Source organism: Oryctolagus cuniculus, chromosome 19, assembly GCF_051225735.1.
Source record: "Oryctolagus cuniculus isolate XC-2025 breed Fujian yellow rabbit chromosome 19, ASM5122573v1, whole genome shotgun sequence".
Lineage (NCBI taxonomy): Eukaryota > Metazoa > Chordata > Mammalia > Lagomorpha > Leporidae > Oryctolagus > Oryctolagus cuniculus.
In genome coordinates, this window is record NC_142885.1 from 43,766,455 (window position 1) to 43,790,274 (window position 23,820).

Below are 23,820 nucleotides of genomic sequence, written 5' to 3' on the forward strand. Positions count from 1 at the left end.
AGTGAATTCAAAGCTGAAAGTACAAGCAGGACGGAAAGTGAAACCGGGCGCAGCCCCCAATATAAGACTCCCCCTACCCAGGAGATGGCTGGCCAGAGAGGCTGGGCCCTGCCATGGGCCAGACAGCGGGCAACCTCGGCTGGCGTGAGTGAGAGGCTAGGGCTGGGGGCAGAGGGATGGAAGGCTTGTCTGAGACTGGGCAGGGTGGGGTGGGGGGAGAGGGGCTCGCCTGGTGGGGACAGAGCCGAGGGGCTGGGGACCAACGCCTTGGCCAAGACGGATGACGGAGCTGGCTGGAGGGGGCGGCAATGAGGGGCGGGGGTGCAAGGCACAGGGGTTTGGCCAGGGCTGGGCAGGGGATGGAAGAGTTTGACTGGCACAAATGGGGCAGGGGTGAGGGGTGGATGGGCAGTGGTTGGGCCAGAGCTGGAAGTCTGGACTGGGTGGTATGGGCAGGCAAATGATGGAAGCAGGGCTAGGCAGGTGAGTGGAGAGGTGGGAGTGAGCGAATGGGCAGGGGCCAGACCGTTGGGCTGAGGCAGCTAGAGGAGGAGCCGACCCAGGTGGGGCCAGCAGCCTGACTCCCCCCTGGGTGTTCAGCCTGGAAGAACGGCCGATCTGCAGTGGGTGGCTGAAGCCCTCAGAGGCTAGAACCAGACAGTGCGGAGGGAGGAACAGGTGACAGGTCCCGGGAGGGGCCAAGAACCGGAGGACGGGGACAGAGGGTTCAAAGGCCAGGGCCGAGAACCCAAGGACCTGCTGCAGAGGGCCAGGGCTGGTGTGGAGGCTCCAGGCTCAGGCAGGAGGTGGACATAGGTAGGGGTGACGGCACAGCTCAGTCTGGGTGGGCAGGGTGTGGGGGGCCCCCAACATGGAGCTAAGGAAGAATCCCATGCTGCTTTAAGTCCCTGGGATGCCCGGGGATCTGAGTGGCCCCCCAAGCCAAGGACCCTGAATGCCGGAGATCTTAGGCATTGCCCACAGCAGGGGCATGGGTATCTCCAGAAACTCCCCTTAACCCTTACTGGGAGGTGGGGGGCACATTCCAGGCAGCAGAGGCTCCGGCACCACAAAGCGACAAGGCAGAGGCACCAGGCACCGGCAGAGCAGGGCCCGGCCCGCGTGGACTCGGGGTCAGTTCTGGTTTGTTTCCAGCAGCGTTGTGTAACTCCTGCGATTGCTGGATTTCCTCTCCCTGGGGAGAAACTGCTGAACACTGCCCCTTCCCAGAGCCGGCCCCCACCGCCCTGCTCCCTGCCCCGCTGCCCTCTCTTTCCAGGAAAACACAAGGCGGGATGCACCCCCAGAAATCGGCCTGCTCCGACTCCCCCCATTTTACAGATCCCCCTCACTCCCTGGGATGGAGCCTCCAGCATTGCTAGTCTGGGCCCTGGGGCCTTGTGGGGTCGCAGCCATCAGAGTCGCCTGGCTGAGTCCCGAGAGTGCTTGGCAGGACACAGCATGCCCACTCCCGGGACAGGCGCCTGCCCCCTCTCAGTTCCTGGCTCTGCATCCCGACGGATCTAGAATCCAGTCCCGGCTCCCCCCTCGCCCTCTGGCCACCCGGCTTTGAACGCGATAGGCAGTTGTACAGTTTGTTCACTGAACAAGGCAGCTGGCCAAGGGTGGTAGTAGGGGTCAAGATCCAGTCTCTGTCTTCTTGCAAATGTGGGCCTTCTGTGTAGAGATGGCACCTGGTGACCTCAATCGCCCCCTCATGTTTTTTGGGGGGAGCTGTGGGTTGATGCCTGTGACACCCCCCACCTCGCAGTGCTCGCATGCGGGGCGGGCTCTCGGCAAAGGCACAAGATCTTCCTTCTTCCACATCTTTCTCCAGCTTCTCGCCCACCCTCACCTCTCCAGGGCTCAGCCTGCTGCTGCTGTCCTTGCTCCTGGTGCGAGCCGGCGTCTGGGGATTCCCAAGGCCCCCGCAGAGCCCGCAGGAGCTGCGCAGGGAGTTCACGGTCAGCTTGCACCTCGCCAGGAAGCTGCTGTCTGAGGTTCGAGGCCAAGCGCACCGCTTTGTGAGTCTCCCTTCTGCAGCCGACGGTGGGGGTGGCCAATCCCCGAGCCCCGAGCCCCTCCGGCCCCCACTGACAGACTTTGCCCTACAGGCTGAAGCTCACCTGCCGGGGGTGAACTTGGACCTCCTGCCCTTGGGGGAGCAGTTCCCCAACGTGTCCTTGACCTTCCAGGTCTGGCGCCAGCTCTCTGTGAGTGAGGGACTAGGGGTGGGGGGGGCAGGGAGCTGCAGACGAAGCTGGGGGTTGAGTTCAGGTGGATTTGGAGACAGCTGAGGCTGAGGATGGCATTGGACATGAACATGAGGCTGGAAGAGGGAAATGGGGCTAGGGAGAAGGCAGATGATGGAACTGTCTGGGGTCCAGGGGATCAGAGGGAAGGGGGACGGGGTTGAGGTTTGGGATGAGGATGGGCGTAGAAGGGGCCTGGAGAGGAGGGTGACGGTCGAGTGGGAGGTGGTGGGGTGGGCAGGGGCCGGGAGGTGGGGGAGGGAGTCTAGAAGTGGAGGAGGTGAGAACGAAGCTGGGACTGAGGAGGGAGAGAGCACAGAAACGTGAGAGCAGATGAGGAGCGCGGGTGGTGGAGAGGGGGTCCGGCAGGGGACTGGAGGAGGAGGAGGTGAGGAGGGGCCGGATCCTGGGGTTTGTGCTGGATGGAGACGGGGAGGGGTTTGACACCGGTCCTCCGGGCCTCTGGGGCTCTCCTCCCCCTGTAATAGGACTCAGAACGACTCTGCTTCCTCTCCGCGGCGCTCCGGCCCTTCCGCGGCCTGCTGGGGGAGCTGGGGAGCCAGGCAGGCTGGAGCGGCTCCGAGAGGATGCGGCTGTGGGCCGCGAGGCTGGACCTCCGGGACCTCCAGCGACACCTCCACTTCCAGGTAGAGCCCCTCCCCCAGCCTGTCCTCCCCCAGCACCTGACCTGCAGGACTGAGGCTCACGCCCCGCCCACGGGGTGAAGCAGCCTGGAAGGGGTTGTTCCAGATTCTCTGAGTGTGAGTGTGCAAGAGCGTGCAGGCGTGAGAATGGATGGGCTTGTGGGTGAGCAGGTGTGATAGAGTGTATGCGTGTGCATGAGAGTATGTAAGAGAGCATACGAGTGCACAGGTGTGATCATGGATGAGCGTGCAAGCGTGCAAGTGTGTGTGGGTGGATGTGCAGGTGTGATAGTGTGTATGAGTGTGCGTGAGTGTGCAGGTGTGAGCGTGGAAGAGGGGTGTGAGTGCAGATGTGAGAGTGGATGGGTATGTGGGTGAGCAGGTGTGAGAGTGTATATGAGTGTGCAAGTGTCTAAGAGGGTGTGTGGGTGTGCGAGATGTGCAAGTGTGTGTGTGAGTAGATGGGTCTGTGGGTGTACAGGCGTGATAGTGAGTGGATGCGCGTGCAAGCGTGTGAGTGGATGGGTGTGTGGGTGTGCAGGTGATACTGTATATGAGTGTGTGTGTGTGCATGAGTGTGCAGCTGCACCAGGCCCTGACTCTGCCCCCTACTCTGACTCCTCTTGCCCACCGCTCCTCAATGAGACAGCTGCTCTGGGGCCCCCAGGACAGCATCAGGTACCAGCAGCCCTGGTGACAACATCGGCTCTCTCCTCCCTCTGATTCTCTGACGTCACCCAGACCCTCCTCAACCTCTCAGGGAAATAGCAACTTCACCTTTAGTAAAAACAGAATAGAAAATGCAAGCAGCAGGAAGAGTAGGTACGTCATCGCTCTGCCCGGCTCTGCTCCCGTGTCAGGTCCAATGAGCAGAAAGGAACCTGCTGGACCCCTCCCCCACCCCCCCAGCCCCCGGGGACAGTCCTGTGGGAAGGGCCCAGCTCTCTGACACCTTGCTCCACAACTTCCAATTTCCCAAACCAAAAAGTCAGGTAGGACCTGAGAGATGGCCACATAACGGAAGATCCAAAGTAGGGGTTGTCGGGGGAAACTGTGGCTCTGTGGTCACTGACGTCATTATGAGCCGTCGGGCACCGGCGAGGGGACTTCAAAAAGTTCATGGAAAATGGAATTAAAAGATAAGCGGCCGGCGCCGCGGGTCACTAGGCTAATCCTCCGCCTTGCGGCGCCGGCACACTGGGTTCTAGTCCCGGTCAGGGCGCCGGATTCTGTCCCGGTTGCCCCTCTTCCAGGCCAGCCCTCTGCTGTGGCCAGGGAGTGCAGTGGAGGATGGCCCAAGTGCTTGGGCCCTGCACCCCATGGGAGACCAGGAGAAGTACCTGGCTCCTGCCATCGGATCAGCGCGGTGCGCCGGCCGCAGCGTGCCAGCCACGGTGGCCATTGGAGGGTGAACCAACGGCAAAGGAAGACCTTTCTCTCTCTCTCTCTCTCTCACTGTCCACTCTGCCTGTCAAAAAAAAAAAAAAAAGATAAGCTTATTTTGGTGCCAAAAATTCTGAAATCCATGCACGTTTTTCATGATGTATATTTTAATGACCTGTTTGAAGATCCCTTGTGTGCATGGATTTTGGTAAAAAAAAAAATGTAAGATTTATCTATTTATTTGAAAGGCAGAGTGATAGAAAGAGAGGGATCTTCCATTCGCTAGTTCACACCCCAAATGGCTACAACAGCTGGGGCTGGGGCCTGGCCAAAGCCAGGAGCCTGGAAAGCCATTTGAACCTCCCACATGGGTGCAGGGGCCCAAGCACTTGGGTCATCTTCTGCTGCTTTCCCAGGCGCATTAGCAGGGAGCTGGATTGGAAGCAGAGCAGCTGGGACTTGAACCGACGCTCCAATATGGGATGCTGGCATCTCAAGTGATGACTAAACCCACTGTGCCACAATGCTGACTCCCCACCCCCACATTTTTTGCACCCCAATAAACGTTATCTGTTCGTTTCAGTTTTCCATGAACTTTTTGGATGCACCCTTGACTAAGGCACGAGGATTCGCTGAGCTTCTCAGCCTGGCCACTGTCTGACCCCTGGGCTTCTCCTACAGGTGCTGGCCGCAGGATGCGACCTCCCCGAGCAAGAGGAAAGGGAAGAGGGGAAGGGGCTGCTCCCAGGGGCTCCAGGCGGCCCCTCCCCAGCGTGGGCCCAGCTGTCCTGGCCCCAGCTCCTCTACAACTACCAGCTGCTGCACTCCCTGGAGCTCGTGCTGTCGCGGGCTGTGCGGGATTTGCTGCTGCTATCCAAAGCCGGGCACCCTGTCCAGGCCTTGGGGCTCCCCACCACCCAGCCCCAGCCCTGACCAAGGCACTTCCGAGCCCGTGCCCCTCACCTTTTAGGGCTGGAATCATGGCCAACGGGACAGGGTCCAGTTCATTGCCTTGGACCAGGCGGGGCCCCTCCACCGGCCCCCAGCCGCAGGCCCCACCCAAAAACTCCAGCCCCTTCAGTCCTTGCCAGTATTTATTTCTTGGATATTTATTTATTTAGTGGGGAGATGATGGTTTATTTATTGTATCGTCCTTGGGCTGGGCCACCATGGTGGGTCCTAATAAAGCCCTCTTACCCTCACTCTGGTCTCTGTTTCTTTTCAGAGAAGGGGGACCGGCGCCTGTGGGGCAGGAGGGCCTGGGAGGGAGTTGGTGGCCCCTATTCTCCCTGGGCCTCTCCCTCTGCACCTTCATTTTTGGGGTTCCTTACCCATCGTCCCCACCTCTGGCCTGCACAGCTGGCGGTTGCCACAGTAACCAGTTCTGAGACCAAGTGACTGTTCCGGATGCTCCAGACACTGGTCTGTTACCCATCAACCTTTGCTTCCTAGCGGTGCTCCCCAGGTCCCCTGAACCTGGCTTTGACCCCCAAAAGTGACAGAGGTGTCACAGTCAGCAGAGTGCATGCAGAGTTTGGGAGCAGAAAGACGAGAATCATCTCTGTCCCCTGTCCTTTGTCTGGGCCCCCGAGCAGGCTGGCGAGGTCGGCAGGGCAGGGACCCGTGGGTGGTGGTTCCAGCAGGGTAGGTGGTCCACAGCCACACTCAGGAAGTTCAAGGTCTTTGCAGATGTCTGCTTTTGTCTGCGCCACAAAGAACACACTGAGAAACTGAGGCTCGGGGAGGGGAACACGTGTGTCTAAGGTGACAAGGGGCGCTGGAGGAGAGCGGGCCTGGGGGTCTTCTGTCCCCTCCTCAGGGTCTGACTCTCGGGGTGTCAGCTCCCCATCACTGTGGCTTCGGCCGGCCCAGGCGGGCTTGCAGCTCCTGCATCATGCCAGGGTGTGCAAGGCCAAACCTGGAGACAGAAGACAGGTCATGCGTGCTGTCCCCAGGGACCCCCCAGCACCCTGTGTGTCCCCACCCAGTGCCCCCACGCCTACCCTTGTCCCAGGGGCCTCCTGGCTGGCACTGGGGTCCCTTCAGGCCTTGGAGGGCTTGGTTCCTGGGGTTCCTGTGCCTGGAGAAGTCTCTCCGCAGGGGCCGACGGCCCCTCCTCGGGTTGCGGGCTGTGAGGTCCCTCCTGCTCCTTGGGGCCGGGAGTCCGCCGGAAGGAGGGCCGGGAGCGACGCTGGGATGAGCTCCGGGACAGGAGTGCGCGGCTCCGTGGGACAGAGACGTCCAGGCGCGCGCCAGGGAGCAGGTCCTGCAGGCGAGGGGCTCAGAGGACTGCTGGGCCGGCTTCCAGAGCCTTCTGGCTCCCGCCCTGCACCCCGCCAGGAGCCCTCACCTCGCTCCAGCTGCTGCAGGCATCAACGCCAGCGTCTCCCAGGGCCTCAGCAGGGGCCAGGGCTGGTGGCGGCCCTGCCTTGCTCTGGATGGCTACCACACCTTCTGGATCCGAGTCTTCGGCCCCCACCCGCTGGTCTCCAGTCACCTGGATGCCCTCGGTAGGGAGTCCCCAGGCCTCTCCCTCTGGGCGATGCACCCCGCACCACCCCTCACTTTGCTCACTTGCTTGCCTTCCCCCCGCCTCTTCTTCTAGATGCTTCCACTCTTCCCCCCTTCCCCCCGCCTCTTCTTCTAGATGCTTCCACTCTTCCCCGAGAGTCTCCACTAGGGCTCCGAGCTCCTCTGCCCTGGCTGCCTGGGAGCCCGAGCTATGGTGACCCATCCTGTCACTCCCTTCTGCCACCGGCGATGCCCCCACCTCGGCCTGCTCCTCTTCCCTGGGCCCCCAGGTCTCCGTGTGGTCCTCTCTGCCTGTCACCTCCTCTGCTGGGCCCTGCGGGCTAAACTCCTGTCCTGCTTGGGTCTCTCCCTCTGCAGCCTGCACCAGCTCCTGGCCTCCGCCAGCCTCCTCCCTCCCAGCTGAATCCCAGCCTCTCTCAAATGCCCCCAGCCCAGCCGCCCCAGCCTCCCTTTCAGTCCCCTCGCTGGCCTCAGCGGTGCTCACACCGGGCACGGCTGCATCCTGCATGTTCTCTTCCGCTGAAGGAGTGGGTGGCGCGGCCCCGCTGTCCTGCAGGCTCTGAGCCCCCTCCTGTGGCCTGCAGCCCACCCCAGGAGTTCCATCTGCCTCCCACTGCCTGTCTGTGGTCTCTCTGGCCTCTGACTGTCCCGGGAACCAGCCTGTCCCTTCCCCTGTCCCGTGGCTTCCGGTCACCTCTTGGTTCTCGGCCTCAGAGGCCTCGCCCTCCCCAGCTCCACACCCAGTTTCTTTTGCTCTCTCCCACTCTCCACCTGCGTTGCCCGGGATCTCCCCGCCTCCTTCCTCCTCGGCCTCGGCCTCCGGGGCCTGGCCTCTTGCGGCCACCTCCGGCACTGTGTCCCCTCTTTCCTCCCAGGTGTCCCTCCTCTGGTTTTCCCAGGCGTCTGCCTCCGGGACCTCGGGCTTTGCAGACCCCACGTGCCTGGAACATTCCTCTGTCCTCGCTTCGCTCAGGGCTGCTCCTCTCCCTGGCCCGCTCCAAGCCCCCTGTTCCTCCTCCAGCAGCTCTGTTGGGGTCTGGGCACCTCCCGTCAGCTTCCAGTCCTGGCCCCCAGAGCCCCACTCCTCCCCCAGTGCTTCTTGGCTCCTCTGCACCTCCTCGCTCTTCCTCTCCCCTGCCAACTCCTCCTCCTCGGGCCTGGTCTCTGGGGCGGCCTCCAAGTCAGCATCAGGGTGCGCCTCTTTGTCAGGCGGCAGCTCAGTCTCTGTGGCCCACTGACTCCCTCTCTCCTCCTGGGTCTCCTCTGCCCACACTGCCTCCTGCACCCTGGGCGCATCAGCCCCGAATTCCAGGTCCTGCCTCTCTACCGCCTCTGCGCGGAGCTGGCTGGCCTGGCCCCCAAAGCCCTGCTCTGCCTCCTCCTGGCCTGCGGCAGCCTCCCCAGCTGCTGTGGGGCCCTCAGCTCCCAGGGCCTGGGTCTGCTTGTGGAAAAGGCTCAGCGCAGCCTCTGTCTTCTCATCTGCCTCCTCCTCTTCCTCCTCCTCTTCCTCCTCCTCCTCCCCCTCCCGGGGGGTCTCCTCTTGGACCCAGCTTCTCCCAGAGGCCTCTGGGGCCTTTTCCCTCAGGACTGGCCCATAGCCTGTCTCCCTGACTCCCAGGAGCTCAGCCTCCTCCCTGCTCGGGGCTGTGCAGGCCTCCGCCTCCTCTTGCTCCTCCTCCTCCCTGGCCAAGGCTGTCCCGCCCTGCTCCTTGCCCAAGGCTGCCCCGTCCTCAGCCTCTGCCCCAGTGCTCGGGCCACTTCTCCCCACTGCCACTCCCTCTTCTCTCTCAGCCTCCTGGGCCCCAGGCTCCTCCGTTTCCTCGATGTCGCCTCCTGCCACCTGCTGCCCCTCCTGGCCAGCAGCACCAGCAGTCCCCTGGGGCTCTCTGTGCCAGGTCCACTCTGGCTCCGCCCCTCTGGCCATCCCTGGCACTCCTGCCCGGACCTCTTCCTCCTCCCCCTCCTGTTCCCAGATCCTCGGCGGCTCCCCCCTGCTCACTTCCTGTTCTCTGGGCTCCTGCCTCTCCTGGGCTTGGCTGCTGCTGTCCCGGTGAGCCCCAGACATCACATGCTCCAAAGAGGCACTCAGCTCCTGGCCCCTGGCAGCCTGGGCTGCCTCCCCAGCCCCCGGGGCCTGCCTCTCTGCCCAGGACCCACGGGAGCTGCCTTCTCCCCACCCCGGGGGCTGTTCTGCCGCTGAGTGTTCCTCCTGGCATCTTCCCGCCTCTCCACCTGCCTCGCTTGGGCTGCCACTAAGACCCTCCAGCGCCTCTTGGGCTTCCTCCTCCACAACCTCCCCCAGCTCCGCGGCTGCCCGTGCCTCCCTCTCTACCGTGGGGACCTCATCTCCCATGAGGTAGGAGACAAAGGCACTGAAGGAATCCTAGGAAAAAAAAAAAAAGAGAGAGAGAGAAATGTGGGCAGAGGCATTAAGGGGAGGCCCAGCCCTTCCCAGAAGGCCCCGGGCCAGGGGAGCCCCCAGGGAAATGAAGCAAGGGTTTTGGATGTGGGAGAGAAAGGAAACAGAATCTGCAGGGGGGCGGGGGACAGGAAAGGAGCCCAGGTTACAGGTGTGTGTGTGTGTGCGCGTGCGCGCACGCGCGTGTGACTCGAAGGACAGAACAGATCGGGCCAGGAGGCTGCCGTGTTTTGCGAAAGGAATCTGTAGCAGGGAAAGAAAGGTTCCCAGGGAGTGGGGTGAAAGCCTTGGACACCTCCTTGCCCCCTTCTCACCAGTGCCCCTCTCCAGGCCTGACGCAGCCCAGGGAGGTAGAGCCGCAGGAAGTCCATTCTGTCTGTCTCTGTGTCCAGAAAGCTGATAATGACCGTCCACACCCGCCAAGGCAGCCCAGGACCCAAGACACTTCCTCTTCCCCTGTCTCTCCCTGACACATCCCCACCCCAGGCCCTGCCCACCTTCCCCACACCCACAGTAGCCTACACCCCAGGTCTGGGTGTGGGTGTGCGTGCATCTCCCAAGGGACACATGTGGAGTTAATGGGCTGGGGAGGGGCGGGAGGAGGGAGGGCAGAAAGGAAAAAGTGGGAGCAGGAGACCTCAGGATTTGGGATGGGGGAGGGGACACGGGGCCACCGCCTCTCTAGTGACTCAGGTCTTGTATTCACACCTCAGCCATTTCCGTCTCCCCCAAGCCACAGCCACTCTGGGAGAGGAAGCTGGGGTTTGTGGTTCCTGTTTTGCTTGGGGACAGGAGTAGGAGTGAGGAGGGGGCGGGTGGCAGGCCTGGCTTCTCATTTCCACACAATTAGTGCTTTCCCAAGGGGACAAAGCGGTTGGGTTCGTGGTGGCTCCAACCCCCATGTCTTCTTTTCGGGTTATTTTTGCAGAAGAGAACTTGGCTGAACTCTGCATTGTTGTATGTCAGCCTCTCACCCTCCTGTGGATTTCCTGAGGGCAGGGGACAGGTACACAAGGCTACTCTATAGGGCTCTGCGCGGGTAGCAGGATCCCGTTTCTCATCGGTTGAGCAACCTGGGAAACACGCCATAGAGGGCACATTTTCAAACAGCAGCGTGAAGAGCCAGTGGTGGGAAAGGGCTGGAAGTGGGCCCAGGCTGTTGGAAGCCATCGCTGAATTTAGCAGGGGAAGGACGTGTTGAAGAGAATTCAGGATGCTGATTTCCCACCTAGAGGAAGGTAAGGGCGCAACTTCTTACTTGGGACTCTGTGACGTGACCTTGATTTTACCTCTGTTCCTCATCCCCCAAGCGCCAAATGTCCAGTTAGGGCACTTGGATGAGCTCACACAATGATCTTGGGCCCGGAATGATCTGGCGTAAGCGTGCTTGGTGGAGTGGAGGCATGGCGTGCTGCCTCTAGTGCTGTGTTTCTTGTCGCTAACTTTGTGTGCTCTTCAGTAACTCTGTGTGCGTGTGTGTGTGTGTGTGTGTGTGTACGTGTACGTGTGTATGTCTGTCTGTCTAGGCTTTCTTATCTGTAAAACCTGGGGCTGCACAACTTCCAGGATATTTCTTGGTTCTAAGAAAATTTGGAATAGAGGATCTCTTCAGGCCCACAATAGATAATTGTGGAGACCCACAATAGATAATTAATGAAACCTCCATAGCAGGCTGTTATCTTTATTTTAGGTTTCTAAAAATAATTGAAGCAACAGAGTCGAATGAGCGACTTTGAGAAAAGTAGAAAGCAGATAAAGGTGAGAGAGAGAGAGAGAGAGAGAGAGAGAGAGAGAGAGAGAGAGAGAGAGAAAAGAAAAAAGGAAAAAAAAAGTGCAGGTGGCCATATTTGTTGTTGGCAAGTGAGGGCCGCGGGAAAGGAGCTGAAGCCGCTCGCAGCCATGACTAGTGCTGGCAGTATTACGTCAAGGCCTTGAGGACAGCCAATCTAACATCGCGGCTCTACTGGCTGCTCCTACCCGTTCCAGTGTAAAAGCAGGGGTTCCTGGCCTCTCCTTTTCTCACCTTCCAAAGCCTACAGCTTAGCAAGGGAAAAGACCCGGAAGTAGGGAGGACCTCCGCGCACGTGATGGGGGACCCGCGAGGGCTATCACGTGACCCGGCAACCCGCTGCTCCGCGGTGCGGAACGCTCGTTCGTTCTTAAAGGTACAGGCCGGGGACGCTCTCTTTCCAGGGGGCGGGGGCAAGTTGGCTGGGCAGGGGCGTGGTGGGGGCGTGGGAGGGCTCGAGACAGAGCCCCGGGCTTGCCTGATGGATTGCGGGGCGCGAACGCAGCAGACCAGCGGGGGCTGCGATGGCCGTGGGGCGTTGAACCTTCTCATCTGTCGCAGACCCTCACCCGCCCGGTGGGAGCCAACCCTGAACTCTCGCCGACTTGGGGCTCCTCGGGGGAGCTGCGCTTGAGGCCATGGGAAGCCGTGCGGGCTCGCAGCGGCGCCGCTCGGATTCCGGGGGTGAGTATTGCGGCGCGTCCTCCGGGAGTGGCCACTTATGCCCCGCGACCCACCCGAGGGGCTCGGGAGCCGGCTCGGCCCCGGGAGAACAGCCGGGGGGCTGTCGTGCACCTGAGGGCGGCGCGAGGGGTCCTGCCTGCTTGTTCTCTCCCTCGCAGGGGAGGAGACGGACACGGAGCCTGAGTCCCCTCGGTGGGACGATCGGACCGCGCATTGGAGGAATGCAGCGGGCTTCTGGTGAGTGGTCTGGGGGTTCAGCCCAAGCCAAAATGGGGTGAGAAGAGGGAAGCGACAGGAGGAAAGGGGGGAAGAAGGAGCTGAATCAAATATTGACCCAGTGCGTCGGTTTGCCCGGGGCAGCTGCCAGCGCTTTTTCAAGCTTCACCTGTTTACTTACCACCTCCGAGCTGGCCGGATCCTCCTGGCCTTGGAGCTTTCCGCCAGCCAGTCCAGCTGTAAAATTCTTTAATGCAATTATTTTTAAGAGAAAACTTTTAGGCCGGCGCCGTGGCTCAATAGGCTAATCCTCCACCTTGCGGCGCCGGCACACCGGGTTCTAGTCCCGGTTGGGGCGCCGGATTCTGTCCCGGTTGCCCCTCTTCCAGGCCAGCTCTCTGCTATGGCCAGGGAGTGCAGTGGAGGATGGCCCAGGTGCTTGGGCCCTGCACCCCATGGGAGACCAGGAAAAGCACCTGGATCCTGGCTCCTGCCATCGGATCAGCGCGGTGCGCCGGCTGCAGCGGCGGCCATTGGAGGGTGAACCAACGGCAAAGGAAGACCTTTCTCTCTCTGTCTGTCTCTCTCACTGTCCACTCTGCCTGTCAAAAATAAAAAAAAAAAAAAAAAGAGAGAGAAAACTTTTATTGATTTATATGAAAGTGTTACAGAGAGGGAGGGAGAGACAGAAAGAGAGAGAAGAGTCTTCCGCGCACTGGCTCACTGTCCAACTGGCCCCAGCGGTCAGGGCTGGGCCAAGCTGGAGCCAAGAGTTTCATCCGGGTCTCCAACGTGGGTAGCAGGGGCCCAAGGACTTGGGCCATCCCCAACTGCTCTCCCAGGCCTTTAGCAGGGAGCTAGATGGATCAGAACTGGGGGCAGCTGGGACACAGACCAGCGCCCATATGGGATGCCGGCACTGCAGGCGGCTCTACTTGCTGCGCCACAATGCCAGGCTGCAAAAGAAAACTTGTGAAATCCAGATGGAAGAACCGGTATTTTTCCTTGGTGCACGTTTAAATAAATGCATCCGGGGTGAAACTTTTTCGAAGGTCATTGCTTGCCTAAGCTCACTTGAATACCGAGCATTGGAAAACACATGGAGCGTGAGTTTTAGCAGCGGGGACTTGAGTGGCACATTTGAGTTGGCCGTGGGTTCCTCTGTGACCCTTGAGAAGACTGACTTAGCATCGCTGAGCCCGCTTCCCTCTCAGTGAAATGGGAAGAGCAGTAGTGCCTCTTCCTAGGATTCTGAAAAGGATGCCTGGGAGACCTGTGGCACGAGATCTAGTTTCTTTCCCTTCACGGTGTGGAACTGCAGGAGAGGAGAGTTAGTGAAAGACACTTTCCAGGGTCTTAAGGGCCTTGGTATTTTTTTTTTTAAGACTGATTTTATTTATTTGCAAGGCAGAGTTAACAGAGAGAGAGAGAGAGAGAGAGAGAGAGAGAGGAAGATCTCCCATCTGCTGGTTCACTCCCCCAAATGGCCACAATGGTCAGGGCTGGGCCAGGCTGAAGCCAGGAGCTTCTTCCGGGTCTCCCACGTGGGTGGCAGAGGCCCAAGCACTCGGGCCATCCTCTGCTGCTTTCCCAGGTGCATTAGCAGGGAGCTGGATCAGAAGTGGAGCAGCCGGGACTTGAACCGGCGCCCTTGTGGAATGCTGGCATCACAGGCAGTGGCTTGACCTGCTGTGCCACGGCGCCGGCCGCAGCTTTGGTATTATCTTATTTTGATCCGTGAGGGGGTCGAAAGAGAAATTAGTGTCCCCGTTTCATACACAAGGGGACTCCAGTAGGAAGCATGGGACAGGAGCACAGTCCCTTGGGTCTCAAGCCCTGGGACATTTATTTATTTATTTTCGTTGCGCCACCCTGTATCAGTGGATGAGGGATGTCCTGGAGCTGAGGGGCAGGCGGGCTCAGAGGAGAGTGACCAAGGATGGTTTCGGGGTGAGGTCTTGGAGAGCGGAAGCGATCCCAGGTCTGTGAGCCCAAAGCCCGTGCTTCTGCTCCCACACCCAGTGAGGACAGGATGTGGCGGTAGAGAGGGGGAAGGGAAAAAAGGAGGGGGTTGGTGGGGGGGCGGTTTGGTGTGGGGACTGTGGTGGGGTCGCAGGCCTGGAGGGGAGCTGAGACCTGCGCTCACCCCAGGATCCTGGGTCTCTGCAACAACTTCTCCTACGTGGTGATGCTCAGTGCCGCCCATGACATCCTCAGCCACCAGGGGTCACCAGGGAACCAGAGCCACGTGAGTGACCCCTGCCCCCTGACCACCACCACCACCACCACGCTTAGTCTCACCCTGGGCCAGAAGCCCCCTTGAAAAACTCACCGAGTGGGTGGCCAAGGAGTGGGGGGTAGGGGGCTAAGTGTCCAGTCTCCTAGGCCTCAGAACAAGGAGGGTCTTTATGAGACCAGAGGGTGGCAGGCGTGCAGACTCACGTGTGACCGGTGGGACAGCCGTGTGTGACAAATTCTGAACCTGGGCCCTGCTGACAGCTGGGGCTGGGTGAGTCTGTTGGAGGCAGTCCTGTGCATCATAGTATTTAGCACCATCCACGTGCCTCTCTCTGCCTACATGGTGCCAGTAGACCTGGAGGGTCTCAGACAGCCAAGGGTGTCTACAGACCATGGCAGGTGTTCCTGGTGGGGGGGGGGGGGGAGTGACACCACCCCCAGCTGAGAACCACTTGTCGGTGGTGAGCAGGAAGCTGTGCGTCCCATCCGAGGGCACCAGCCACCAGCGTACAGGTCCACCAGGGATTTGGCCCAGGAGCAGATTGTTCTGGAACACCAGGTGTCTGTGTGAAAGCCCCTGAGTGTGTGAGCCACACCACACGATGTCTACACGCAGGGCCACCTTTGAACCGTGGGCTGTTATTCTGAGACATCTATAGACAAGGGGCCAGTGGGCTTGCAAGAGGCCAGTGCTGACCGCAGAACCACCCTTCAAGTCAGAGCCGAGCTGGGACATTGCCTGCCCTTCCGTCTTCCTGGGTGACAGACTTGTCTTCCCCATCAGGTGGACCCAGGGCCAGTGCCCAGCCCCTACAACAGCTCCTCTCGATTTGACTGCAACTCGGTCTCCACAGCTGTGAGTGCCCGGCTACTCCTCCTCTGACCCCCTGATCTAGGCCCCCCCACCCCAAGCCATCAGCACCCAGAGGAGACATCAGGGCTGCCAGCTCCCGAGCCCTTCCTCTGTGGCTTGTTGCGTGCTGGGCAGGCCCGGGGGTCTCACTTTCATCTCCTGTCCCAGGCGGTCCTCCTGGCAGACATCCTCCCCACCCTCGTCATCAAACTGCTGGCTCCCCTTGGCCTTCACCTGCTGCCCTACAGGTACGGGCGGACAGGGCAGGAGGAAGGGCAGTGGGGTCTGAGGGTCTAGGGGAGGCTGGCGAGCTGAGAGCGGGGCCTCACCGTCCGCTCCTCTCTCCCCACTCCCTCTCAGCCCTCGGGTTCTCATCAGCGGGGTGTGTTCTGCTGGAAGCTTCATCCTCGTGGCCTTTTCTGGCTCCGTGGGGATCAGCCTGTGTGGTGAGTGTGGGCTTCTGTGGCGGGTGTGGGACCCAGAGCACCTGTGGGGAGCCATCGCCCCAGCACTGCCGGGAAAGGGATTCTGTCTGGAAGCCTCAGAGGTCTGCTGGGGCTGTCACGAGGAGGAGAGAGGAGAGGAGGCTAGTGGGGCGGTGGGGGGGGAGCTGTGAGGAAGTGGCTGTGTTGGATGGAGAGGGAGGTGGCAGGGTCACCAGGACTCTGTGATGGGGGTGGAGGGATGGCAAGGTGGAGCAACTGCTCCTGGTTTGATAACTGGGTGGATGGAGGCACCAGTCTTGCTGAGGTGCGTGCAGGAGGGAGTGGACCATGGGTCATGTCTGGAACCCAGTCTTTCCGTGGGATCTGAGCTAAGCCTCTCTGAACACACACAGAGCAGGCCATGGTCCATCATCTCAGGGAACCGGGCTGTCCAGGAAAGGCTCGGCTCGGCCACCTCCCTGTTTGTCCTCCTCCCAGGTGTGGTCTTGGCCAGCATCTCTTCAGGTCTAGGGGAGGTCACCTTCCTGTCACTCACCGCCATCTACCCCAGGTAAGCAGCAGAGCAGGGTGAGTGGGGAGCGGCCGACCCAGTCCCACTGTTTGTCTGGATCCTCCTGACTGCTGCTGTGTTCACCTAACAGAGCTGTGATCTCCTGGTGGTCGTCGGGTACTGGGGGTGCAGGGCTGCTCGGGGCGCTGTCCTACCTGGGCCTCACCCAGGCCGGCCTCTCCCCCCAGAACACCCTGCTGTCCATGCTGGGTATACCTGCCCTCCTACTGGCCAGGTGAGCTGCTTGGGGCCATGAGGAGGGAGGGGTTCGAGGAGAGGGTGTATGATCATGATCTCGATCTTCAGATCCCCATGGCCGCATGATGGGGAAGTGTTGACTCTGGACCCTGATGGCCCCGAGCGGCCGCTCTTCAGCTGTGTGGTGTTGAACGAGTTACTGTACCTCTCTGATCCTTGGCTTCCCTGTAGCTCCAATGGGCGGTACTTGTGGCTTTCCAGCAAGATGAGAAGCCTCAGCACAGTGTGGTGCCCAAGATGATTTGAATTGGGCCAGGGTAGCCTTGACTGGTTCTGTGTACGAGTATTTTCGTGTGTATTCTACAACAATTACTTCACAGGTGATTTCTGACAGTAAGGCCAGGTAGAAGAAAGTGTTCCTCGAAAGGAAGATATTGCATAGAAAAATATCATAGGCAGGAGGAGTGCAGATGTGGGAAAGAACATGGAGGCAGAACCTAAGTGACTAACATTTGGGACACTCGGGCTCAGCACAGAACGAATGTACAATAAACAGCAACTAGAGAGTCATCCCGGGAAAAATAATGGTGATAAAACAGCACCGATGCTTGGTGGGAGCTGTGGGTAGGGAAAAATAGGATTCGAATTTCAGCTCCAAAGAAAGAAAGGACTTTTCCACAAGGGAGCTCTTCTGGATGGGACAAGGGGCATTGGAGGCCAAGGGACTCCCCCGCCACACACACTGGGGTATGCAGATGGGCAGGGATGCCCCGGGAGGGTGTGGCCTCCATGGCTGTGAGGGGAGGGGCTCTTCTAGCCCAACAGGTTCTTTTTTTTTTTTTTTTAAGATTTATTCTATTTATTTGAAAGACAGTTACAGAGAGAGGTAGAGACAGAGAGAGAGATGTCTTCCATCCGCTGATTTACTCTCCAAATGACAGCAACAGCCAGAGTTGAGCTGATCCGAGACCAGGAGCCAGGAGCTTCTTCCGGGTCTTCCGCGTGGGTGCAGGGCCCAAGGACTTGGGCCATCTTCTACTGATTTTCCAGGCCACAGCAGAGAGCTGGATGGGAAGTGGAGCAGCCGGGACTCGAACCGGCGCCCACATGGGATGCTGGCGCTGCTGGCCAAAGCTTTAACCCACTGAACCACAGCGCTGGCCCTTTGACAGGTTCTTTTCACTCTGTCTTCGTTCTGCTCGCTCCCAGCTACTTCCTGCTGCTCACAACTCCGGAGTCCCAGGACCCTGGAGGGGGTGATGAGGCAGAGACAGCAACTCGGCAGCCCCTGTTAAGCTCCGAGGCCCCAGAGTCAAGACCAGGTAGGAGACGCAGGCCCCCTAAGGGGTCAGTGGTCCCAGATGGGAGGGGACAGGGGTCACGGTGTTGGGAACAGTGGAAGTCCACCACACGCGACAGTTCAGGATCTGCTCAGTGAGCCCTGACTCAGGACACCAGGGCCAGGTGTCCTGATCACTGGGGTACGGTGGTGGCCAACGTAAGGAAATGAAACCGCTCCCTAAACAAACAAATGAGTCAGGAACAAGTTCTTTTCACGCACGGATGAGTGCTGGAAAGAACAAACAGCAGTGATGTGACCAAAGTGATGTGACAATGGGCTGGAAACAGGGAGGGGTTGTGGCTTAGATTTATTTATTTACTTGAAAGGCAGAGTGACAAAGAAGGAAGGAGAGACAGAGGGAGAGAGGGACTTTTCATTCCCTAATTCACTTTCCAAATGGCCACAATAGCCAAGGCTGGGCCAGGCCAAAGCCAGGAGCCAGGAACTCCATCCGGGTCTCCCACATGGGTGGCAGGGGCCCAAGTGCTCAAGCCGCCATGTGCCCCCTCCCAGGCATTAGCAGGAAGCTGGATTAGAAGCGGAATAGCTGGGACTCGAACCGGCTCTGTCATAGGGGTTGTATGTGTGGGGAGCAAACTGGACTAGACTGAGTTACTGGAATAAGACTTATTGTATGCATCTGCTCTCCCACAATATGGCGCTGGGAGAGAAGTAAACAGCTTCCGCACAGCTGCCTCCAGTTCAACTAATAAACTGTAGGACTTGCTCCTGATTGGAGGAGAGCAGCGTACTCGGCGTGTGGGCAGCCGAGTTAGGATTGGCGGAGGAGGACTATAAAGGAGGAGAAAGACGGCATGCACCAGGAACATTTATGGGGAACATCTAAGGGAACCCATGCAGCCCCCGAGAAAGCCGGCCGGCGGTGTGCCGCTCCCCTGCGGAAGTGGGGAATGCGGCCAGGGGGAACTGCCCTTCCACGGAGGTGGAAGGGATAGTAGCCAACCCGGGAAGAACCAGCAGCAAACCCGGGGAGGGCCGAGCAGACGAAAGAACAGCGCAGGGTCCTGTGTCGTTCCTCCACGAAGAGGGGGAGCGACAGTATGCACCCAAGTTGCGGCTCATCCTGTGCACCACGACACCTGCCCCAGAAAAGGTCTTCTTGAAAACGTGGAACTTGGGCTGAAGCCTGGCTAACCAGGAGTCAACCCCATGCACACCCGTGTGAATGGCTTACAGGCAGAGGGAACGGCAGGTGCCAAGGCCATGCCATGGGAGCGGGTTTGGATGTTCTAGAAACAGTCAGAGAGGGAGAGCCAGCAGCATGGTGGCCTGCGATGCCAGCATTCCATGTGGGCACCGATTTGTGTCCTGGCTGCTCCACTTCCTATCCAACTCCCTGCTAACGGCCTGGGAAAGCAACGGAAGATGGCCCAAGTGCTTGGAGATGGCCCAGCTGGGACTCAAACCAGTATGGCATGCCAGCATCGCAGGCAGTGGCTTTATCTGCTGTGCCACAGTGCCAGTCCCTAAATCATTCTTAAGTTTTCAAGAACCCAGTGGCTTTTAAAATGTTAAGTGTGTCCAGCCTGTGGCGTCGGTTAATTCTGGCACAGACACCTCTTGGCTGAGTCTTCAGTGTGGGCAGTTCACCAACCCTGTGCCCCCATTCCCCCGCAGACTCCAGCTGGAACCTCTCCTTCCAGGAAAAGTGGACCGTGTTCAAGGTGCGGTGGTGGCCGTGGCGTGCGCCCCGGGGGTGGTGCCCGTCGCCTGCCTCCCGCTTAGCCCTGCTGCCTCTCGCAGGGCCTGCTGTGCTACATCATCCCGCTGGTGCTGGTCTACTTTGCTGAGTATTTCATCAACCAGGGCCTTGTGAGTTAGGGGGAGAGAGTGGGCAGGTGGGAGGGGTGTGGAAGCAGCCAGAGGGGCGGGCACCCTCCCGACCCCGCCCAACTGCCCCGTCTGGCTGCAGTTTGAGCTGCTCTTCTTCCGGAACACAAGCCTGACCCACGCTCAGCAGTACCGCTGGTGAGAGGAGGACGCGTGGGCGGCATTAGGGTGGAGGGCTGGGAGGCGCCCCCGCCCCTGGGGAGGGGGTGGAGACCTGGGCTGGGAGGGACTGCCCTGCTCCCCGCCCCCACCTCAGGTACCAGATGCTGTACCAGGCTGGAGTCTTCATCTCCCGCTCTTCTCTCCGCTGCTGTCGCATCCGCTTCACTTGGGCCCTGGCCCTGCTGCAGGTACCAAAGGCTGCCTCCCACTCCACTCCCCGCTCCCCCAGGCCCTGCTTGAAGTGTTCGCTGTACTCAAACACTTGGAAGCACAGAGATCGGAGGCCCACAGGGGGACCCTGTTAAAAATGTGTGGCCTCGGGAGCCAGGCAAACCCGGGTGCAAATCCCAGCTTCTGTCCCCAGCAGCTGGGTGACTTGGGACAGGTGTCTGAACCTCTCTGAGCCTCTGTTGTCTCATCCATAAGTCAGGTGTGGCCACTGTCTGTGTTTCAGGGTAATTCTAAGAAATAGAGATGAGAGAAATGCAAGAACAGCATTTACTGTTGGGTTTTGATCAGTTACAGAGGCATGACTAATATTAACATTATTATTAATATTATTCGAGAGAGAGTATCCAACCATGATTCACTCTCCAAATGCCCACAATGGTTGGAGCTGGGCCAGGTTGAAGCCAGGAGCCAGATCTGCATCCAGGTCCCCCATAGGGGTGGTAGAGACCCAATTACTTAAAACATCAACTGCAGCCTCCTGGGGTCTGCATCAGCAGGAGCCTGGAACAGGGAGCCAGAGTCAGAACTCGAACCCAGGCACTCCAGTGTGTGGGGATGCGAGTGTTCCAACCAGCGCCTTAAACGCCAGCAGGACCCCCACCCCAGGAGCCCTTTTCAGAAAAGGATGACTTGCACATGCTCTGTGCAAGGATTTATTTTTTTTAAGATTTATTTATTTATTTGAAAGAGTTACACAGAGAGAGGAGAGGCAGAGAGAGAGAGAGAGAGAGAGAGAGAGAGAGGGAGATGTCTTCCATCCGCTGGTTCACTCCCCAGTTGGCCGCAACGGCCAGAGCTGCACCGATCTGAAGCCAGGAGCCAGGAGCTTCTTCCAGGTCTCCTATGCAGGTGCAGGGGCCCAAGGACTTGGGCCATCTTCTACTGCTTTCCCAGGCCACAGCAGAGAGCTAGATTGGAAGTAGAGCATCCGGTACTCAAACCAGCACCCATATGGGATGCTGGCACTGCAGGTGGTGGCTTTACCCGCTACACCACAGCACCAGCCCCTGTGCAAGGATTTCAAGTCCTATTTCTAACTATAAGAACATGCACAGTTCTTTTTGCCATGGATGATTGATTATGGTACAGTCCATGCATTGTAGTCTGTGGGTTATTTATCTTAGGCAGTGCTGGTGAGCAAAGTCAGCCGTGGCCAGCAGTAGCCTGTGGCTCTCAGCGCACAGCAGTCTGTCGGAGGCATTCCCTGTTTCAAGGTCACACAAGTCTACCATCCCCTGAAGGTAGCTGTTAAACCTGCCACTGTTACAGGAGAGCCCTTCGTCCCTAGCAACTCAATTCGACTTGGTAACAAGACACAGCCTCTGTGTAGCTATAGCAACAGCCACCACCAACCAGCCTCCTCCCTCCTGATTTGTCAAAGCCAGGGGCAGAGAAAGCTTTTTTCTGCCAAGGGCCATTTGGAGATTTATAACACACACAACAACGGACAGAAAACGCAGCCCTGCTGGAGATTTATTGAATTTCAAGTTCCACCTGCGACTGCCTTGGCAGGGCCTGACCACAACAGCCTGCAGGCCAGATGTTGTCCACCCTGTGGCGCTGCTGGCTCAGGGGGTGTGTCCACCGAGTCCTAGAGGACTGTGAGTGACCCCTCGCTCAGACTTCTTCCAGATGCTGTCAAAACGTGTAGCTATGGTTTCGCCTAGACGTATTCCCCTAGGCTGTTTCATAGAATTGGAATTAGGGCTTGCAATTACAGAAAGCGCCTCGCCTGAGAGTCTTCGTGGTGTTGCACCTGTCATGCTGGTGCTGCTGTGACTGCTGTTTTGTGTGTGTGTGTGTGTGTGTGTGTGTTGCTTTGTTTTATTGTTTGAAAGGCACAGTTACAGAGGGGCAGAGGCAGAGAGAGAGAGAGAGAGATCTTCCATCTGCTGGTTCACTCCCCTAATAGCCACAATGATTGTAGCTCAGTCAATCAGAAGCCAGGAGCCTCCTCCAGGTTTCCCATGTGGGTACAGTGGCCCAGGGACTTGGGCCATCTTCTACTGCTTTCTCAGGCCATAGCAGAGAGCTGGATGGGAAGTGGAGCAGCCAGGACTCGAACTAGCGCCCATATGGGATGCCAGCGCTGCAGGCGGCGGCTTTACCTGCCACAGCGTGGCTGCTGTCTTGAGTGCAGAGCTCTGAGCCCACCTGAGGTGTACTGAGTCAGGACTTCAAGGGGGAGCCCGCATGGCGCATTTGTAACAGGATCCCTCCGGGGGGACCAGGGGCCTCTGTCAGAGCTGGGCACGCCTAAACCAGGGTTCCTCAGCCTCAACCCTCTTGGCATTTGGGGCCTGGTGATTGTTGCGGGGGTCCTGTGTGCTGTCTGCTGTTCAGCCACATCTCCGGCCTCCACCCACCAGACGCCAGTGGCCAACCCCGGGTTGGGACCACTGAGAATGGCTGGAGCCCCCTGGGTGACACGGTGGCCTTCCTTTGAGAATCACTGGTCTCTGGCCTGGGGGATGGGTACTGTTTTAAGGAGTCCTTGGGAGGAAGAGATGAGATTGCAGAAGAGGGGTCGCATTCAGAGAGTGGGAGGGATGGGGGCAGAATCCTGGAGCCGGGGCCAGAGGAGGCTGCCAAGTACATGGTGCTGGGGCTGGGGCGTGGGGACGCCTACCCCAGCTCCCAGGCTCTGGTGGGCCCAGCCAGGTGTTGGGGCTTTATCCAGGCCCGTCAGCTCTGTTTCTCCAGCCCCTCCCAGAATGAGGGTCCGCAGCCCCGTCGCTGCCCTGCCGGAGCTCCAGGCTCAGCTCTCCCTCCCCCTGTGCCCACAGTGCCTCAACATGGCCGTCCTGCTGGCTGACATCTGGCTGAGCTTCCTGCCCAGCATCTACCTCGTCTTCGGGGTCATTCTCTACGAGGGGCTCCTGGGAGGTGCGGCCTACGTGAACACCTTCCACAACATCGCCCTGGAGGTCAGCTGCAGCCGGGGGGTGGAAGGGGGGTGGCCAAGTCCAGGAGGAGGGGCTCTCGGGGCCTTCACACCTGCTCTGTGCTCTCCCAGACCAGTGACAAGCACCGGGAGTTTGCCATGGCTGCCGCCTGCATCTCTGACACCTTGGGGATCTCCCTGTCAGGGCTCCTGGCCTTACCTCTGCACGACTTCCTCTGCCGCCTCTCCTAACACCGCCCCCCACCCCACCCCACCCCTCCACCCCCAGCCAGGGATACAGAATGCAGAACACTCCGGGCTGGGTGCAGGTGGGCAGGTCAGACACCCAGCTGCACCAGCGAGCGTGTCCATGAGCTCTGATCACCACTTTTCCCACGGGGCTGGGACAGGGAAGTGCCAGGCCTTGTTCCCCTTGGGCACTGGGCGGCTGTGTCTCCCACTCCCAAGCTGGACTCAGGGAGTTTCTTCGTGGCCTTGTGCCATCTAAATAAATGCCTATTTTATCAATGGACCTCTTGTGCCATTTTTTTCCCTCTGGTATTCCTGTATTGTAAAAGCATACAACCCACCTTTACGTAAGCGTATAAAGGAAGCATTTCAATAGATTTCTGCCCATCTTTGAGGCTCTATTTATGCCTGTCTCTATTATGTGTATATGTAGATATATTTTTTTCCCAACACAAACATTTTCATCTATGGAAGTTGAAAGACTTGCACAGTGAGTCCTGCGTCCACCATCTCCTGAGTTCGGGATTAACCTTTCACTCTCGTGGCTATATCGTGAAGCCAAGTGCTCCATTCACGTCTGCCCAGTCCTCCGTCCATCTTGTTCTCCTGATGTTTAGAGTAAGGCAGATGTCAGTAGCTTCCCTGGAAACACTTCAGCATACACATAAAAGGTTTTCATTCCTTTGAAAGACAGAGAGAGAGAGAGAGAGAGATCTTCCATATGCTGGTTCATTTCCCAAGTGCCCACAGCAGTACAGGCTGGGCCAGAGCTGAAGCTGGGGCCCAGGAGCTCCTTCTGGGTCTCCCACATTGGGGATGGTAGGAACCCTAGTATTTGGGCCATCATCTGCAGCCTCTCAGGCACATGAGCAGGAAGCTGGACGAGAAGTGGAGGCA

General features: G+C 59.0%; 3 protein-coding genes across 9 annotated transcripts; 2 read left to right on the plus strand and 1 right to left on the minus strand.

Annotated features, from left to right (window-relative positions):
* Positions 1 to 22: 22 nt before the first annotated feature.
* IL27 (interleukin 27) lies at positions 23 to 5,480 on the plus strand. The gene is made up of 5 exons (XM_070064903.2): positions 23 to 144; positions 1,864 to 2,024; positions 2,115 to 2,213; positions 2,741 to 2,899; positions 4,961 to 5,480. The coding sequence occupies exons 1-5, from the start codon at positions 114 to 116 to the stop codon at positions 5,210 to 5,212; spliced, it is 702 nt and encodes a 233-aa protein (XP_069921004.1). The 5' UTR covers positions 23 to 113; the 3' UTR covers positions 5,213 to 5,480.
* On the minus strand, positions 5,368 to 9,726 carry APOBR (apolipoprotein B receptor). The gene is made up of 4 exons (XM_008257948.5): positions 9,545 to 9,726; positions 6,630 to 9,194; positions 6,283 to 6,545; positions 5,368 to 6,197 (listed from the first exon to the last, which is right to left on the minus strand). The coding sequence occupies exons 1-4, from the start codon at positions 9,599 to 9,601 to the stop codon at positions 6,128 to 6,130; spliced, it is 2,955 nt and encodes a 984-aa protein (XP_008256170.3). The 5' UTR covers positions 9,602 to 9,726; the 3' UTR covers positions 5,368 to 6,127.
* On the plus strand, positions 9,029 to 23,206 carry CLN3 (CLN3 lysosomal/endosomal transmembrane protein, battenin). Of its 7 annotated transcripts, none has more exons than XM_089321207.1 (18): positions 9,029 to 9,167; positions 10,159 to 10,468; positions 11,263 to 11,395; positions 11,581 to 11,703; positions 11,862 to 11,940; positions 14,071 to 14,167; positions 14,942 to 15,013; positions 15,179 to 15,258; positions 15,371 to 15,456; positions 15,934 to 16,006; positions 16,098 to 16,241; positions 17,414 to 17,526; positions 19,185 to 19,231; positions 19,311 to 19,379; positions 19,480 to 19,535; positions 19,654 to 19,747; positions 22,577 to 22,717; positions 22,807 to 23,206. In XM_089321207.1, exons 4-18 carry the CDS (start codon positions 11,658 to 11,660, stop codon positions 22,924 to 22,926), a joined length of 1,317 nt encoding a protein of 438 aa, XP_089177333.1. In that variant the 5' UTR covers positions 9,029 to 9,167; positions 10,159 to 10,468; positions 11,263 to 11,395; positions 11,581 to 11,657; the 3' UTR covers positions 22,927 to 23,206. The 7 variants fall into 7 exon arrangements, 5 of the variants coding, with proteins under 5 accessions (XP_089177333.1, XP_017198052.4, XP_089177335.1 ...); XM_089321209.1 differs by lacking the exon at positions 9,029 to 9,167 and adding an exon at positions 13,514 to 13,636 and having other exon boundaries at positions 9,999 to 10,468; XR_016225901.1 differs by lacking the exon at positions 9,029 to 9,167 and having other exon boundaries at positions 9,990 to 10,468; positions 17,377 to 17,526.
* The last annotated feature ends 614 nt before the right edge of the window (positions 23,207 to 23,820 follow it).